Consider the following 19133-nt stretch of genomic DNA (forward strand, 5'->3'; position numbering starts at 1 on the left):
TGTGGTCTGTTTTCGACTCACTTTTGTTTTGCTTCATTTTTATTTTATTTTCCTTTTATTCTTTTCTTTTTCGTTCACAAACTAGATTTTGTTTTATAATTCGTTTTTATTTCAATTTTCCATTCAATGACCTTCTGTATGAAGTTTCGCTCAGTGTTGTTTTTTTTTTTTTTTTCGTTCCAGAATTATTTTTCTTTCTTTCGTTTGGTTTTTTTTTGGGTTGTTGGTTTTTTTTCTCTCAATGTTTTTAAGTAATGGAAGCCAGTACCATATGGGAGCGAGAGAGGGGCTCTAACTGTTACATTGCTCTCAAATTCAAAAGTATTAAATATAATATCTATTGGTTAAATGTATCCTCTCGTTGTTATTATCTCCCTTGCATTTTATGTTTACTATTTTTGTTTTTTTTTGTTGATTTTTTTTTTGTTGGTTTTCTTTTCTTGCCAATTTTTTTCTCATTATTTTTTGTTTTTTTGATTACGCAAAAGAGTTTAATTTTTTTTCCTCTATAAAAATGCTTATGTTTTGTTAGAATTTCAGTCGATCGTATTGCTTAATTTATAGCATCATCTCTAAGGATTTTTTTGTATGGATTTTTTTTGTTATTTTAGCGTTATTTTTTTCTTGTTGTTGTTGTTGCTGTTGTTTCTCTTAGTTCAACTTAAATATCAAATTTTTTGTTTTCTAAAAAAAATTCTACAAGAAATTTTTAAAAAATATTCTTTTCACTGATTCAAGTAACATTTAATTGATTTGTTTTTTGTTTTTGAAGCATAACTATCGATTTAGATTGGACTTGGTTAAAGGGAAAAGAAAAGATGAAAAAAAAAACAAAAAAAAGAGAATCTTCATCAAATTGTTTTGTGAATGACACATTCACTGAATGTTTAAAAACAAGAGTAACATTACAATTACCACTTGCTTCTATTACAAGTTAAAGAAGAAAAGTTTATGAGCCAATGAAAAAAAAAATAAAAAAAAATAATAAGATGTTCTGGGAGCCCGAATACTCATTAACCGCTTGCGGTTTGCGGCGGAGGACTCCGGATGGCGATATCGGATCGTCGCAAAATGCGTCGTTGCAATAGCATTGACTCACTTGGTGGCGATAGGCCAATGTTTAGGTCCGAATCTTCATCATAGTCGATGGTGTGCCGACATTCGTTGCGCCAGTTGATGCCAGTGTTTTGTGAAGATTCGTACCCTTTGCCCTTACCAAACGCATAGTGCTCGTTCTGATATCGCTGATACGGCTGCATCTTGCGATAGCCGTTGCTGTTATTGATGCTGTTATTATTATTATTTATGTTGTTGTTGCTGTTGTTATTGTTGGCCGCATGGTGATGGTACAGAGCTGCGGCTCTATCGATGTTCGATGAATTCACATAATTATTCGTAAAATTACGATAAGTTTTGAAACCCATCGTTGGCATATTCCCTGCGAGAAGAAATGGAAATGTGCACGTTGAATATCGGTGTCGAAAATCATGATCGATACAAGTTTGATAAGAGAAGGAAAGAAAAAGACAGGAAGGAAAGCGACAAACTCACTTGTTGGCTGCTTGTTCTCCAAGGAATTGCTGTTGCTGCGATAACGCCAATTTTCTTCGGGTCGAATATTGTTACGCGTATTAATAGCCATGGGATTTTTCTGTTGCGCATGACTATCCTGGATCTCGTGACGAATATTCGACGATGGCACATTCTTGGCGTTCGCATCGAGACCAGAATTTTTCACTATCACTTGCGGTTTTTTGAATGGAGACTCAACAATCGGAGAAGTATTTGTTGTTTCGGAATCATCCACAGATAACTTTTCTATAATACTACCTAGGCCGTTCGATGTAGCGTACATTTTTAGTGCGGTCTGGGAGCGACGATTGGCCATTGCATTCGTTTGCATCTGTTGATGTTCGTTCAATGAGCGCACAGCGTCATTCAGTTGCTCTTCAATGGAAGGCATTTGCTTTTTTGTTGCGGCCGCTGGCAACTTTCTCGAGCTCAGTTCCGAATCCAAATCAGACAATCGTCTCTGTCGTCGTTCGACACCATCATTGAACACCTCATCGTCGTTGCATCCGTCATCATGGTTGATGTTATAAATTTCGGTGCGGTTATCGTCATCGTCGTCATTCACCGAATCAACCAATTGATTGTCGTCAGCTGGTGGAGTGGATTCACTTGAATTGTGCAACGTTACATCGTCGCCGTCATCATTGCTGTTTGATCGAGTGCCACCGCCACCACCACCACCGTTCATCGATGGTTCGGCACGAACACCGGCTCGAGATGGATGGTAAATGTTCGGACGTTCTTTGTTCATGTAATCGTATTTCATTGAAAAATGCTGCATTATTACACGTTTCACAGCCATTGCAGATTCGGCAAAGTGACTCAGTTCACGTGCCGATTGGTTACTGTTTGCATAATATCGAAACAAGAACGAAAAGAAAAAAAAACACAAATAAACGGAATAAATTAATACTAGATTAGGTAAAAATCCAATTTGGAATGGAAATGCAGGATAATGATAAATAATCACATGATTAAAACGTGTTGAATCATGTGACAGTCGGTGAGCGAGTGTGGTGAGTCATCCAATGACAACTCATTTGAAATCCGTATCATGTATAAATTTAACCGTAGTTGCTTACCGTCTAATAATACCCGGTGTTTTCAATGCCCGATGTCGTCGCTCCATGTCAACTTTATCGGCATTTCCACTTTCAGCCATTTTGATCCAAGGATGTTGTAGCACAGCTTCAGCGCTCAATCGTTTTGGGGCATTCTTTACCAGAAGGCCTCTTATCAAATCTTTTGCCTCGTTGCTTACGTCCGCCCATTCACTATCTGGAAAACTGAATCGACCTGTTTTCGTGTTTTTTTTGTCGTCGTCGTTGTTGATTTGTTTTTTTTTTGCGCGTATGTAAAAAAAAAAAGAGGGAAAAAAACGCAGAACACACAAAAATCCAGTTAATCAATTTATTCGGCGTGGCGAAACAGTTGGCTGTGATTGCATCAGCCTCGTAGCGAACCAGTAATGTACACTCACCTTCTTGAATTGATTCGAACAGTAATTTTTGGCAATTGGTGCAATTCTCGCCACGATTCCAACCACAGTCTTCTTCACAGTTACCCGAAAATGGAGGATAGCCACAGAGTAGGATGTAGGCTATGACTCCCAATGACCATAGATCGCACCGCTTATCATAATAATTGGCTTCACCTTCAAACAGCGTCACTACTTCTGGTGCCATGAACTCGGCACTGCCGACCTATGAGATCAAGACAATTGCAATGGGAAAAAAGAGAGTGACAAACACAAAACCATTAATAACGCACACAAAATCAGATATCGTAAACCATCCAAATTGTAACATAGTTCTAACTGTAACATAGTCTTAAAATAAACCATTTTTCTGAAAAAATACAAATAGGTCATATATTCATATCGGAAGTTTTTTCTCAAATATGATATAAAAAACAACAGTTACCTTTCAAAGTTTTGCAGAAAATTAGTCTATTTGTTCAATTGTTACAATTTGGACTATGTTACAAATTTGGATGGTTTATGACAACGACTCCGATTATGAAAAGGCAAATGATGAATTCAGCGAAAAAACATTGTATTTTGATTTAACTAAGTGACATTTTTTATTCCTCTGCTACATGTATTTTTGTTTCAATCGCAACAATACACACAGTACCCAGTTAAATGTTCAATCAGATGAAATGCATATATTACGAGAATAATCCATTTCCAAATGTTCGCTATGAATTTTCAATTGAATTTTAATTGATGGCTTTTATTTTTAGCAAATTTTCGGAATTATTCATGAGCCTCATTTGGCAAATTGTTTCAATTTTGTGTGTGCCAATTTTCATTATGAAGCTAATCCCTTCGCAAACTGTTTTTTTTTTCATTAGTCAGATAGAGAGAAATTGTGTGTCTGGGTTTGTATATGTAATTGGGTTGTTTTTCCACAACATTTTGTTGATATTGGTTTTGAACTTGTCTGCGATTATCACTTATCACTTGATGTGATAACCTTGAAAATAATAAACAAAAATTTATGTGCGTTTAGTTCTAAGCTCGTAAAATAGATACTTTGTTTTTCTGTTGTTCATGTCTCCATTAGATCGCAATATATTTCGAGTACGTGCATGTGCGTCCATGTGTATATGTGCATATGGATTGAATATCAGCCAAGCGATTTCACTATCATTGGGCGATGAGTGGTCATTGGTCGTCATCGCGTGGTTCCGCAATAGTATAGTGCGCAAAAACGGAATTAATTTTCTGATAAATCAGAAATAATCAATTGAATTCGGTGTAATTAATCATTGGGCCGTTTCATGTTGTGTGCTATAAAAATAGCAACAGAATGAAGAGCGAGAGAGGGAGGGAGAGAGAGAAAACACACACACAGAGAGAATATGAAGAAGAAAGGGTTCTATTTCAATTCGTAATGAAAAATGTTGTTTTAGAATGAAGGCGCTATTGTTAAAGTCTAAGTCGATCATAGGTACCGATATGCGTAGCAATTTTTTCGTTGTTAAAACGCAGTAGATAGAAGAATGGTCGGCGTTTTAACTTTATGGCAAATTTATCCGCATGCTCTTGAAAGCCTATATGCGAGAACGAAATGTTTATTGCACGACAAATCCATAAAAAAACATACATACATACATACATACACACACACTCCATGCCGTCTGCTCAACAATCAAGAAGTGAAATAAGCGGAAGAGAAAAAACAAAACGTGCGACAGCGGCAAATAGTTGAAGAAAAGAAAATTGCGCAGTTCGTATAAATAAGATAAGTGAGAATAGAGAGAGAGAGAGAGAGAGAGAGAGAGGCAACGTAGAACGTTGGGGAGGCACGAGGCGCAAAGAATGTGAATAAGAGCCAACAAAGCTATTCGTGGTTTGGCCATAATATATCGCGTAACACTAGATTACTCCTCTCGAAAGAATTTTTGTGTGCTAGTGTTAATTGCTGGAACTGCTGTGTTGCCCGTCTCTCTTGATGTCGTTCTCGTTGTTGTTGTCGCTGTTGTTGTTGCTCGTTTTATTTGTGTGTTACTTCTTCATAGTTTTCACTTTTTATTCCCTAATTGTATTATGTCATAATGGCGAAAAAAAAACAGAACAAGAAAGAAAGAATTGGCAAGAATCGTACAAGTTGGCGAACAAGCCAGCCAGCAGGCATTATTACTCGCAAACGAATTGTTTGACTTTGCGAAAGACGCAATTGTTGAGGGGAAAAGGGAATCATGTGAATCGCAACAATGTTACATAAAAAAAATTGAAATGCCGGCATTAGAATGGGGATTTTGTTAGCGGCTTTGCTCTTTTCATCCAACTCGTTTTCACCATATGAACAGAAGACGAATAACAACATTTGCAAAACATACATTGATTGAAATACACCACGAATTATAATGCGTAGTATCCAACAACGTACATGATCAGCGGTAGAAGCTGCTGCTGCTTCTGTTGCTACAACAACTACAATCGATTGAAAACGAAATGGATTGAATTGTACCCAGAATAACACATACGCATAAGTTTTCGGCGGCGGCGGCGGCAATATTTATGGAGTGTTGAATGTTATCGCAAACCAGAAAAAGGTATCTAAAATCCCCCAAATCTATTTGTTTCGTTCATTGAACGTCGTAATTGACGGCCGTTTTACTACTTCATGGATTTGCGTCGATTCATTTGCAAAAAACATGAAGAAGAAGAAGAAGAAGAAGGAAAAAGAAATCAAAATAGGAAGAATATAGAGAGAGAGAGAATAAAAGAACATTGGCAAGGCAGCACGGCGAAGTGTATTTGTGAATGGTAAAAGTTTATTTAAAATTCATATTTGAAGACGACAGCGCGCATGCCTGAACTCTTGCATGACACATGAGAAATAGAGAATTATATAATCGGTTGTGCCACATACGGAGCGACTGTGAGACAGACCGAGTCAGCTATATCAACAAACCGCGATATCTGCGCGAAATTTTCTACTGCGTAAATTGTGAACCACGTGTTTTTTGTGCTTTCCATACACACACACACATACTCTCTCTCTCTCTCTCTCTCTCTCTCTCTCTCTCAATATGTACTAGGTATATTGCCGCTGATACAAATGTTGATGATGATGCGGCCGCTCGTTCCTCTTTTTTTTCGTTCAACATTCCCAACATCAACTCGGTCAATTAAGTTGAATTTTTTGAGGCCAATTGATATGAATATAAAGTGAATGTCTAACATAAGATCGTGATATCACACACCGAAAAAACAATAACATGAACAAAACATTTTGCTCTGGTATTCGGTTCAATTCAACGTGGCAGTATCATCTGAACCGATATTTCTCTATCTTTATTAATGTGTGATCGGTTTCCGAATGTGATTGACGCCCGTGACTATGATTGCCATTCCCAAGGACATGCAAATATTCTATTTCACTTTTGCGAATTTTATTTTATTCCCAACTTCTTCGTTTCCTTTCTTTTCACTTTTTGTTCATCTCCATATTTTTTGCCGCTGCTGCTTTGTTGTTGGTTCTGTTTTGCTTGCACAAAACACAAAAATTTGAATGAAATTAACTTATTATTGTGAATTTATAGTTTTGTTATTTCGTTCATATGTTGTTAATAACAAGTATCAGTACATTTTTTTTTTGTATGCCATCGAACTTGGAATTTATTTTTTCATTTGTCACTCATGAATGGCACAAGAAAAAAAAGAAGCACAATCGTAGTCGACATCTGCTTGCGAGTTGGCTCGCGTAAGAAGCAAATAGAAAACAATAGGAAATCATCACAATGCAAAATTTGAAATTCATTTGCATTCATTTTCTATCGGTTTCCGGCCGCTTTTTGCCTAACACCACTTTTTTTTCTGTGTTATTATTATTATTTTTTGCTACTATTTCCATTCGATTCCTTTTGAATGCGATTTTTTCCCTATAGCGATTTTTTCTGACTCTTTGATTCTTTTTGCTGGTTTTTGTTTGTTCAATTTCTAATTTAAGCAAACTGCCCTAAGTTCTAAGCTGTTAAGCCCTCCTTGTCATTTCAGTTTTGTTATTGTGTATCGTCGTCGTTGTTGTGGTTGTTTTTTTTTTTCTTCACTTCTATAGTGGCGTTCGACAATGCGTTGCATTTCGGTGGTCGCGCTATTAAATTGACTCATTTATTATTTATTTATCATCATCGTCGTCGTCGTAGTTTTGTAAAAAAAAAACAGAGTAACAACTGTAACAGCTGTCGGCATTTCAATTGATGAAGTACACACATTATGCATGCATATTTGTTTATGCCATCCTTCTTCTTTTTTCATTCTGTTTATTTCATTATTCTTATGATTTCAGTTTTCTTTCGATTTATCTACTTTCACATCACACTCTCTGCGCGAACGCAATTCAGGAGCATATGCCGCACTTTCGACAATATTATTTTTAGTGACATTCCTGCTTGTTGGTTTTTTTTTTCATTTCTTTCGTTTGTATGTTTGTTTTCTTTGTCTCTTTGCCCGAGACCAGTTTACATTTGACCAACTTTGAAAAAATGGCAACGAAAGCAATAAAAATTACCCGAACACAAATGGAAATGGATTGTGTGTGTGTTTCACTTTGAAAATTGGCAAAATGAAGCATGCCGTTCGGTGTTTTATTGTCGGCAAAATGAGGTTACAGCCAAATGGAATCGATTTTTATTTGTTTTTTTTTCTGCTTGTTTGTTCAATAAACGAACTACACTTTGGTACTTACCGGTGTTAAGAGTAGCGGTGTGGCTGACGGTGATGACAATTCCGTGGTAAAGTTGATGCCAGATCCCAGATCAAAATCACATATTTTAATTGGACACAATTTTTCCTTTGAGACACACAGAATATTTTCCGGTTTCAAATCACGATGAGCAATTCCCTTCTTATGCAGAAAGTCTAGACCCGATGCAATCTCCTTGATTATTTGAGCTGCCTCGTGCTCCGAAAAGCGTACATGCTCTTGGATTCGCGTTAGCAGAGGACCCCCGTTGATCTGTATATACCATAAAATAAGAAAAACTCAATAAGAATACAGCAAGAAATGGACTGTGACAGAAGAAAACATGGGAACAACATTTTGTTGTGATCAAAGAAGAAAAAAACATGGGGAAAAAACACCAGTCATAAATCAAGCGATAGTAATACTGTGTGAATACACGTACCTTCTCAAAAACTAGATAGAATTTATCTTCATCCTCGAAGAATTCGATCAATTGCAAAATGCCGGGATGTCCTTGGCAATGGTGGAATGTTTCCACTTCGCGAAAAACACGGGCACGAGCATGGCCTGGAATCTTGTCAATAATTTTCACGGCATATTCCAAATCTGTATAAATATTTACACATGTTTGAACGGAAGCATATGCACCTTCTCCCAAAATATCACCAGTTAGCTTGTACAGTTCTGTGCACGCGAAACGAGAAGAAAAAAAGAAGAAGAAACAAATTAAGAAATTAAATCGTTGAAACGTGTGTGGAAAAAAAAACTGGGTGAAATGCGACAAATTGGTCTAGTTTCTGTATTGATGCGCAATCATTTAGGCTGTCGTACGAGTGTATGGACGCCCATGATCGCCACATGAATACGTGAACAAATATTCGTGTTACACGTGCTTGCACGTCAATCCGTGAAATATAAATATACATATTTCCAAGAAAAATCCGCGTTAGTTCCTTTTTTTTGGTTCAAACTAAAGTTCATCGCCATAGAATCTAGTATACGTTTGAGAAAAAGAAAAAAGTGTGCTGATACAAGCTGAAATTTCTCGACATAACCTGACAGACAGACAGAGAACGAGCATGCATCGACGACTTCGAGGAAAACGGCGTTTTTGCTCGAAGCACGATGGTTTGTGACAACAATGCTTATTTATTTGCATGTGTGAATTTTCATGTTGTATCCTTTCATAGCCAAGTTTATTAGATTTGCTGAATGATTGCTGCGATCTCGGACAATCAATTGGATCGGGCTATTTAAAGCGTGTGTCTTATGCGACACACATTTCCTCCTGTTCATTCGATTCAGTGCGTAAAATCACAAACGAAAATTGAACACAATTTTTTATTAATAGTTTACCTTTGAATGTAGATGATTGCATTGATGAGCTTGTACGCTTCTTTTTGCGACGTTTGATCTTCATCTCCTCCTTCTGGCGATTGATTTCGGCATGTCGTTCTGACTCCGTCATAGATGTTACTTCATTCGACTCATTCCCTGAAATTTCTTCACTCGAATAGCGTGAAATTTCATTGTGCGAAGCTGTAACATGGTCAAAAATTAATAGAATTAATTCAATTGACATTTAGTCACGCATTTATGGGGTATTATATATATATAAATATGTTTAAAGAGAAATTTTTTTAAAATAAAATCATATGATTCAATGGGCTTTTAATCTAAGAATGCTACGACGCAATATTTCCTGCTCTGATTTGGCCTTATTTATAAATAAGCTTTGATAGCGACTTGCTTAAATTTAGACGTATTTCATATTTCAGTTGGGCTTTTTTTCTCTCTATAAATTTTATTTTTAATTCTTTCCGATAATGTTTTTTTTTTCTCAACTTCTTCTTCTTTTTCATCCAGAGCATTTTTCGCAGTGAGCATTTCCAGTTTGGTTTCTATTTTGTTTTTATTTTTCTCTTCATTTCATATCGTTTCGTTTTGTTTTTATTTCAAAACTCTCGAAAAGACACATCGAGCACATTGTTTGTGTGAATGGTGTTCGCGTGGAATTATAACGCGCGATCGCAATACTATAATGTGTGAAATATGCCGATGATGTTGTGGCTCGAAAGTAAATTGAAGACATGCGTAAGTGAGGGCGAAATATAGATAGAAACAAAAGCACCTCGAGCCAGTTGGAGTGGGAAAAAGAGCACCGGAGAGTGGTTTAATTTGCGCGTTTCATCGATGCCATAAATGCCTGCCAAATTCATATGCCCATGTTTCGATCGAGTGAGACGTGAAACGAATCTTGTTTGAAAATCGAACCTCAAATTGCGAGAGATTTGAAAAACGTGTTTCTTTCCACGCTGCCTAATATATTCAATAATTCTAAGTTTTTTTTTGGCATTTTTACCTTTAAATTAATTCTCAATCGTTATTTATCTCTTTGCTCTCGGTTTTTTATGCCATTCTTGTATTTGCCTTTGCTTTGCTTTGCTTTTATTCAACGCTGTGTGCAAATGGATTTGTGTGAGAATACGGGCGTGGCCTATTTGCAGTTGTAATTACATACATATTATCAACTATTTTGCATGTTTGTTTGTTTTTTGCTTTTTCTGTGCTCTCTTCTTGTTTGCGTTTTGTCGTTGAAGTCATCGTCGTCGTCAAATTCAGAATTATAAAAATGTAAGCTGAGCCAAACTAAGCTGAACTGCTTGCTTGCTTGCCTGCTATTACGACGTATATATGCGTGTGCGTGATAGTGACAGCAATCGCAAGATCGCTCGCACAATCGACGAAGAGAAATAGAGAGAATGAAGAGAAAAACACACAAACTAAGAGAAATATATAAGATAAATGTGTATTGTTCTGCTTTTCAGTGCGCATAAATATTAATTAATTCATATAATTTCCGATAATGAGCTAAACTATAAATTTAAATGCTTTTTAGATTAATGCCATATTGCCAGCTTAACCCTCCAATGCATTAATTTTTCCCAGGGCTAGAAGTACTGGTACTTGGTTGATTTTTGACCATAGATACTTAAAAAATATTCATAATCCTGGATTCCTCATGGTTTAGTCAGGAAATGTGATTGACATAAATCAGAGAACAATCAAATCCATTGTTTAAAAGCGTCAAAAATGTGTCTAACGTGTGGTCCAAATAATTTATTTTGTCAAATTTTTGTTTTTGCACACATTTTTGTTTATAACTTTACAATTAGACTACATAGACAAATATTCCCAAAGACAAAAATAAAGAAAAAAACATTGACAAATAAAAATTCTCTTTGAAGCAGTATGATCCGATGTACGGTTTACGTTCTATAGGCATTCAACTGTTGCCCGTCTAGAGGCGGTTGTATGCATTAGAGTGTTAATTTAAACTGAATGTGATCGTGTATGATTGTTTGTCTGTCTATCTCTCGCGTTAGTCAACTGGCTTCTGCGATCTCATTTCTGCGAGATCGATATTTGTGTTGTGTGTATGGTTTTTTTTTTCTTCTGAACTGGTTTGTTTTTCTTCAATTCAATTTTTGGCAACATGTGATTGGAAAAAGAGTATAAAGAAAGTACATAATGAAGATTGTGTGAAAGCGTATTTCTGCATCGACAAGTGCAGAATCGATTTGCGTGCCATTATTTTTAATTAAACATGGAAAATAAAAGACATTGTTAATTGCATTCATTTAACAAACGATCAGAGGTCGCACAGAACAGAAAAACAATGAGGGAATTGCACACGCAAGCAGAGCAAAGAACAAAACCGAGTGCACTCATGACACATTATTATTTTTAAATATGAATTCAAACTAGTCTTCGGCTTATTTGCATTCGGTGCTCGATGAATCAATATTTAATTTCGTCATTTCGTCGCAGCTGCAGCAACAGTAGCAACAGCATCAACATGGTGTTTCTTATTTTGTACAAAAGCCAACCTCGCATAGTGTCACAATTTTAATTTTCATCTGCATCGATCGTAATTCGTCAACTCTTTAAGAGAGACGAGACAAGAGAGCGAGCAAACAAGACAGAGACTCGCCGAGTGTGCCAGAAAAAGAGCTCACGTGAGAGAGACAAAGAGAGAGAGAGAGAGAGAGCGAGAACCGAGACCAACACATCGGCTACAGAGCATCTTAAACTCATTTATCTGAACCAGTTTTGCCAGCCATCATCACACTTTGGCTCTGGCTTCTAGTGCATGTGCATTTTCTAACACACAACAAACCAGAAAATGTTTTTTTCTTTTATTATAAATGTTTTTTTTTCTTCTTCTTAATTCGAAAAGAAGAAAACACAAAGACGAATCGAATATACGTATACGTATGAAGAAGTAAAAAAAAACTGAACACATTCAGATTATGTTCACAACAGCCACATCATAATCGCGAACGAAGAAATGGTAGGAAAAAATGCATGTTTGCTCACTATTTATCGCTCGTATCGTATAAGTGTAAACCCGTGCATTTTGCATCACAAAGCCTGGGCTTGATACACAAAAGTAATTAAAATACGTTCGCTTTGAAAATCTATTAGACCGAGAGCAAGAGCGAGACAGCAAGAGAATATAAAAAAACAGGCCCAACGAAATAAATATTGAAAAAAAGAGATTAACAGCCAGAAAAAACCCACATATAACGAAGACAGAAAATCATGTAGAGTTGAACACCGACGCGACGCATACAATCATTTTATAACGACGCAATACACACGAAATTAATATCAAAATGCATACACAATCATGGGCTGGCAATTCAAGTTGACTCGCTCAATAACAATCACATCGAGTTCTCTCTCTCTCTCTCTCTCTGCCCATGTGTAGCACAAACACAAACCGAACGTTTCACAAAAATACACACAGCACATCATAGCATAGCACCAAGGCCTAATCAAAATATTACTCCCATCTGATCGAAGAAAATGAAAAACAACAAAAACCGTATGATTTTTGTTGTATATATACATATATAGCCTCAAAATTATGTTTATATGCGGCAATTCACGTACGCCACTCTCTTCGTCGATGTGTGTGTATTTGTGTGTATGGTGTCGATGTGAGCGTAAGCCTCAATAGCCTGTTCATTTGAGACAGTGGTGTTGTTGTTTTTTTTTCATTCGTTTGTTCGTCTGCTTTGTCTGTTCGTTACAATTTTTCGAGTTGAACGTTCATGGTTATCGTTGGACGTCGCTTGAGCGACCAGCCTATAGTCAGGAATTAAGAGTTTTTTGTTGTTGTTGTTGTACATTGTATGACGAATGCACAACAAATTAAATCCATTTTCGTACAGATTTGTGTAAAATTCACTTTGTATGCAGAGCAACTTCATAATAACCACTATGCGAAAGAAAGAAAAAAAAACTAAAATATCTACGTAATACACAGAAGCAAAATCTATCGTGTATAGACACCGACAACGACACGCACATACATGCTCGCGTCGCACGATGAGGAAAAGAAAATATGTGAACGCGTAAGCGCGTTGCATCTTTAAAATTCTTTTGCCATAGTATTGGTGCCTCGGCTACATATGTTTTCCAAAATGATGTATGCATTTACATTGTACTTTCTGTTTTGGTGTTGCGTACCCAAATCTGTGTGCTGCCTGTAGAGAGTGGCTGTAGTTGTTTCACATTCGATGCATTTATGTATTGGGCTTACGTTTTTTTTTCTTTCTCTTTCTCTCACTCGCTTGCTCACTCGCTCAAACTCTTTTATTCAATTTTTACCATATTTTTTCCTCATTCATGGTGTTGTTTTTCTTCTTCTTCAGTCAATTCCAACATTTTTGGAATAAAGACCAAAAAAAAACCATATAATATGAGTACTTGTTCTTTATTTGTGACATTAGTGACATCAGTGACATCCACTCAAATCAACCACATTCGTACGGAGACTCTGTCGACACATCGTTGACTAATAATTGATCATAAAATATCTATTTGGTATTTTATCTACACCATACTAGCAACTATGCAGTCTCTAAACTGACTATCTCACTCTCACAACTCTCTGCACACAAAGAGATCTAATGCCTAATTAAATATGCCTAAACTCAAAAATCATATATTGTTTCTGCTGCGTCTTTTTTTCTCATTCCATATACATAGCTATAGATTTGTATACATAGATTGTTCGAGAGTATTCGATTGGGAGAATATAGAAGGGAAAAAAAAACAAGAGCGTAACACTTACTCGAATTCGCGTCATTTGGATTTTCTTCGAGAATTTGTTTCACCATTTTTGTACAAAAAGAGAAAAATCGTAATGAAAATACAGTCTAGTTGGCTTGGTTTGGTTGGTTTGGTCGGTTCGGGTCGGTTCGGATCGGTTCAATAGTATTTCGATTTCCGCTTTTCAAGTAGTTGGCTCCGATATACTTTTCTTCTGTGTATATTTTATATATCTCTATGTTGAAATGGTATGACGTTTTGGCTTCTGCACCGTGTTTTTGCCGCAATTAATTAAAAAAAAAACAACGGATTTGATGATTAGCTTCCAAATGGCGTTATTATGTTGATGCTGACCCCTTTCTATTCTCACACACTGTGTCTCTAACTCCCTCGGGGATGATGTATGTCTGTGATCTATTAGCGATCTGTGGTGCACAGCAACGATAGTCCAAAGAAACAAAATATTTTTGTTGAGTTGTGTTTTGTTGCTTGTCAATCGCGCCTGTGTCAATATGGCTCTTTTTCAAGTTTCAATTTTCAACAACTTCCCAAATGTGTTGCGCGTTTCACGTTTACGGTTTCGGTTCCTGTTCCCCCCAAAAAAAGTGCTGGTATTTTATTCTTGGTGTCTTGCTAGTGTGCTTCCTTTCAAATTTCAACCATTGAATCAGATTCAGTCAGGATCTATGTCTCTTACTGCTCGTACATTCCCGAAAATAGAACAGAAACAAATGAAATTTTCTCTTGCTTTTTGACTTTCTCTCGTCCTCGCTACGCTGGTTCAGTAAATCAAAAAGGAATTGGATCTATTCTGATGATGAATGCCGCTTTTAAATTGAAGAAGATTTGCGCTTTGTATTGCCGATGATTTGCTCGTGAGAATATAAATGTCGATTGATTTCGCATTTAACGAGTTGAAGATGCACACGGAAAAATTACACTATTTTTCACACGTAGAAAAATGACGGCCTCTTGAATTTATCGGAATAAATTTGGTTGACAATTCTGCTACTGATGACAATCCACAATCCACTTTTTTTTTACTTTGATTTGCGTGCAAACTTTTATTCTGATGAGATTATTAGCGAAATGACGCTTGAAACATTTATTATTAACACGATTTAAATTTTGGTATGAAAACAATCATTTAGAATTTTATCAACCGGAATTAAATTTTTATTCAAGTCGGAAAAATAGCTTTAATTTGTTGTTGATGTTTCACACGTAATGTTGTCGAATCGATAGACGTGTGTGTGTGTGTGTGTGGTTTGACTCTTTGATTTTATTTTAAAAAAATCATTTAATTTTTTTAGATAGAAATTTTAACAACACACAATTTATTATTACTTTTGATTATTAATTAATTTGTTTGAATTACAAAAAAGAAACTGTCATCACTGGATATGGTGTTTGAATTAAACAGATTTTGGTTTTTTACTTCGGGTGGACAAATTTTTCTTCATGTGAATCGAAATATGTCGCATGAAACTTGATGTTGAAGAAACAAATTTTGGTTTTGATACTTGTAGTTTTACTGTTGAAATATATTTACCGACTTTTGTTGTGTTATAGCATTTATAGCGCAAAAACTTGTTACAAATATGTTGTGTAATATATTTACATATATTTTTTTTTTTATTATTTTATTCTTTTTTGTTTGAAAAATGATGTTAAAAAAAAGAATCCCTAAAATAGCGGACAAAGGCCGATAAATTTCATCAGATTTAGCTACCGCTCCATAGTTTACATTCGATCCCTACAATGGTTGTATTCCGACTGACAAACTCACGATAGAAATGATTTCGAATCGCCATTTTTCGAAGCAGCGCGTTTCAGCTGTGCGATTGTGTGTATGCGTGTGTTTTCAGTAACAGTAGTGACAGTGTATGAGGCATGACAAGAGATGCTACAGCTGTGTGCGTGTATGTGTGTTTGTGTGTATGTATGTGCGGTACCAAGAGGTAACGAAAGAGAGAGCGAGAGAGACACACAGAGAGAGAGAGAGAGAGAGAGAGAGAGAAAACAGTGTACATCGACAGCACCACACATTGATTGATGTGTACGTTTCGGTATGCTTGTGTTTACAAGTACACAACACACAGAGCCAGACTGTGTGTTTGCAATCCAGCCATTCGATTGCGTGCAATTGTGCTTGTGAATCGGACGATTTGCTCATATACATTTGCAAATACGAAAAGGCATAGCAACAACAACAGCAAAATTTTTGCGTATTATATTAGGGCTATCGCTACGTATGTTCATGTGTGTAGAAAGACATAATTGTAATAAATTCTGATTTTAAAGGGAAAAAAACCTTATTTTTATGTTTCATTTTAGCATGATTTAACGATAACACGTCAAATCGTGAATGGCAAGCATTCGAAGCCAACAGGCAGAACGCAAACACAATGGAAAAAATTGGCTAAACTGACGAAAAAAAAAAAACAAAAACAAAACACACACAATATATGTGGTCAAACTGTAGAAGATAAAGTGACAAAATTGAATCGACATGCGAAGCAAATAATAATTTTGTAGCATTATTTTTTGTGTGTCATTTTCGTCTGTTTAGCTTTTTGGCATGGTTTTTTCTTCTTTCTTCTCTGTTCATTCGTACGATTGAATTGCACACATCAAAAAACAGAATTTTATTCTGTAAATTTGTTTCTTTTTTAACACGATATTTTATATATTATTATTTTTGTTGTCATCGCGCTGTTGTTGTTGCTGCTGCTTTTTTTTCCCTTGTTCGTTTCGTTTGGTTTCGTTTCTCGCTTCTATTCACATAGTAGCATAGCTTTCGTACCCGTAGTCACGTAGGCAGCTGCAACAATGCGCATTTTAAATATCAACACACTGATGATTGATTTTTAGGTAATTGTGCACGTCTATATGTGCTGTGCATTCCCATCTGTGTTCGTTCGTTCATTCGTATTCGTTCCACAACGACGTTTTCTCCGATTCGTATTCGGAGTATCGAATTCGTATACTGTATTCAACAATACAGTGGCAAGCAACACATCAAATCCATACGAAAAACCATTCAAGCAAGAACAAAAACATATTCAGACACAATGCGAGACCGAAATGAAGTGAGCTGTGTGAATAAAAGCAGGAAAAAAAGAGAGAGATGCATAGAGTCGGTCCAATATATGTATAAATTTTGGCTGTGGATTTTTGATGGTACAGTGACGAACGAGCGCTCAAAAGAGAGGAAAAACACACAAAACCAAAACAATAACAAAAACAGAAAACGGCTGTTGTTCATATGCAAGGAGCATGGTTCTGCAAGACGGGAAGATACATGAAGCGAATCATGTAAGCTACCCAGCTCAAGCCATCCGATACATTCTTAATGTTCTTCCTTTTCTTGTATTTTAGACAGACCGCACTCCGCACTCTGCTCTTTCGTTCGGTCGCTCTCTCTCTCTCTCTCTCCCTCTCTCCACGAATATCATTTTTTGTTGTTGCTGTTTGCCCGTCGTCGTCATCGTCTCGTCCCTTGTCTCATACCTTATACCATTTTAGCTGTATCTCGCTCACACATTCGCTTAAAACCTGACTTTCTGTGTGTCACCAACATTCTGATACACTAGCACTCCTCATTGTGTTCCGTGCCAGTGCAATCGTCTATGTGTATTTATATTTTCTTCCCTTATTTCAATTTTAATGCCTGTGTTCTTCAGTTTTTTTCGCCGTCGAGTAGTTCTTTCGTTCTTTTTTTTCACTTTTTCTTTCGTGTACCTCACTCTCTGTGTTTCTGTGTTCTTCCTTAGTCACAGCTTTCCAATGCATTGTAATTACAAAAGTTGCGTCATGGAAAATTTTTTGAACGCTCATCTGTTTGAATGAAGCAACGGATTTATTGCTGATGGATGGCACTAATAGCAAGTAATGGCTTAGTGAGTATCATCGATACACAGACATAAATATATAAATGAACACACATACACTCATAAATAATCAAAATACAAATGAATTACATTGTTTGAGTCATGTTTGCAGGTATCCCTCGAATAGTTTGTTTGTTCAATGTTGTGTGCTATACATAATGGATTGGCTGTGCGAAAATTGGAATGACAATAATCGAATAAAATGAAAAGAAATATCTAAACCAAAATAGGAATAATTATTCAAATAGTTGAAAAGAAAGAGCGAATGAATTATCAGCTTCCTTTAGTTTTCTTGTTGTTGTTGTTGTTGTTCTTGTCATCATTACCGTCGTCGTCGTTCTCGACATCAAGTATAGTCTACCAGTTCAGCGAGGGGATGATGCACCTAACTTATGCACACGGCATTGTTCTTGAGTTGCGTTTCAATGGTTTTAACAGTTATGACGCATATAGCTAGATGGAATGGTTTTTTTTCGACTCGCCTATTGTTCTGAAATGGAATTGAATTGAAAAAATCTTACCTTTGACAGCGGTAACAATGCGAATATCCTACTGAGTTTTTCATACGAATAGTATATTGAACGAAAATTTCTTGGCAATATTTTTTTTTTCATCTTGTTCATTGTGATTGTTACTGTCCAATTGAAGAATGAATGCATACCCGCATGTTTCTACCCAGCACCGTATCGGAAATTAGTTTTTATTGAGTTGAATGGAAAGCAAAATCATCGCAGTTTTTTTTCTTCTCCTCAGTCGAAAACAAATGGACACCAATTTCTATATTTTACCAATGTGAATGCTTAGCCCCTTGCACCGTAGATTAGACAAAGTGTTCTAAGCATCTAACCCTGTTGACATGCGAGCAGCGTGTTTAGTGTAAATTCTTTGGTGTTGTTGCTGTTCCCTTGCTTTTACTTTTCGGCAATAATTTGAAACACACGGTGTGTGTGTGCGCGCTGCGAGCTCTCAACGACGGTCATGACGATAAAATGCTATTTTTTCGGTTTGGTTAGTCGGCTCTTCATTTTATTTCAACTATTGCGCGTTATTTTATTTTAAGATTCAATGAGAATATACACGCATCATATCAACGCGTTGCATATAAATGTATATACTATGTATGTATATATATATATATATAGAGAGAGAGAGAGAGAGAGAGAGAGAGAGAGGGAGAGAGAGAGAGGGAGAGGAAAGAGAGTGTGTGAGGAAAGAATGAGTACTACATTCTGGGAACGCGAACGTGCACAACAGGCTGGCTACGTGTCCTCTTGACTGCGTAGAAGAATTCAGCCATGTATCATCGCATTGCTACTTAATTCTTATTAATACCCATTTTTATAATTTT

At 36.4% G+C, this 19133-nt stretch overlaps 1 protein-coding gene and 1 long non-coding RNA gene across 2 annotated transcripts; both read right to left on the minus strand.

Moving 5' to 3' along the window:
• Window positions 1-722: 722 nt before the first annotated feature.
• On the minus strand, window positions 723-15843 carry LOC129577922 (probable myosin light chain kinase DDB_G0284661). The gene is made up of 8 exons (XM_055465770.1): window positions 13915-15843; window positions 9126-9308; window positions 8212-8453; window positions 7773-8042; window positions 3053-3275; window positions 2655-2868; window positions 1552-2417; window positions 723-1438 (listed from the first exon to the last, which is right to left on the minus strand). Exons 1-8 carry the CDS (start codon window positions 13958-13960, stop codon window positions 1014-1016), a joined length of 2469 nt encoding a protein of 822 aa, XP_055321745.1. The 5' UTR covers window positions 13961-15843; the 3' UTR covers window positions 723-1013.
• A 471-nt stretch (window positions 15844-16314) lies between these two features.
• On the minus strand, window positions 16315-18786 carry LOC129577925 (uncharacterized). The gene is made up of 3 exons (XR_008689059.1): window positions 18339-18786; window positions 17876-18275; window positions 16315-17732 (listed from the first exon to the last, which is right to left on the minus strand). It is a non-coding gene; the product is annotated as an uncharacterized LOC129577925 (long non-coding RNA).
• Window positions 18787-19133: the final 347 nt, after the last annotated feature.

The sequence above is a fragment of the Sitodiplosis mosellana genome, unplaced genomic scaffold, assembly GCF_009176505.1.
Source record: "Sitodiplosis mosellana isolate CC-2019 unplaced genomic scaffold, AAFC_SMos_1.0 Smas_scaffold_6226, whole genome shotgun sequence".
NCBI lineage: Eukaryota > Metazoa > Arthropoda > Insecta > Diptera > Cecidomyiidae > Sitodiplosis > Sitodiplosis mosellana.

Excerpts from the sequence above, each read along its gene's own strand:
- LOC129577922 (XM_055465770.1), bottom strand. The coding sequence starts at position 13,960 with ATGGTGAAACAAATTCTCGAAGAAAATCCAAATGACGCGAATTCGA. Across the intron at positions 8,454-9,125 it reads GCAATCATCTACATTCAAAG|AACTGTACAAGCTAACTGGT; the intron begins GTAAACTATTAA and ends TCGCGTGCACAG. Across the intron at positions 3,276-7,772 it reads CACCGCTACTCTTAACACCG|GTCGGCAGTGCCGAGTTCAT; the intron begins GTAAGTACCAAA and ends TTGATCTCATAG.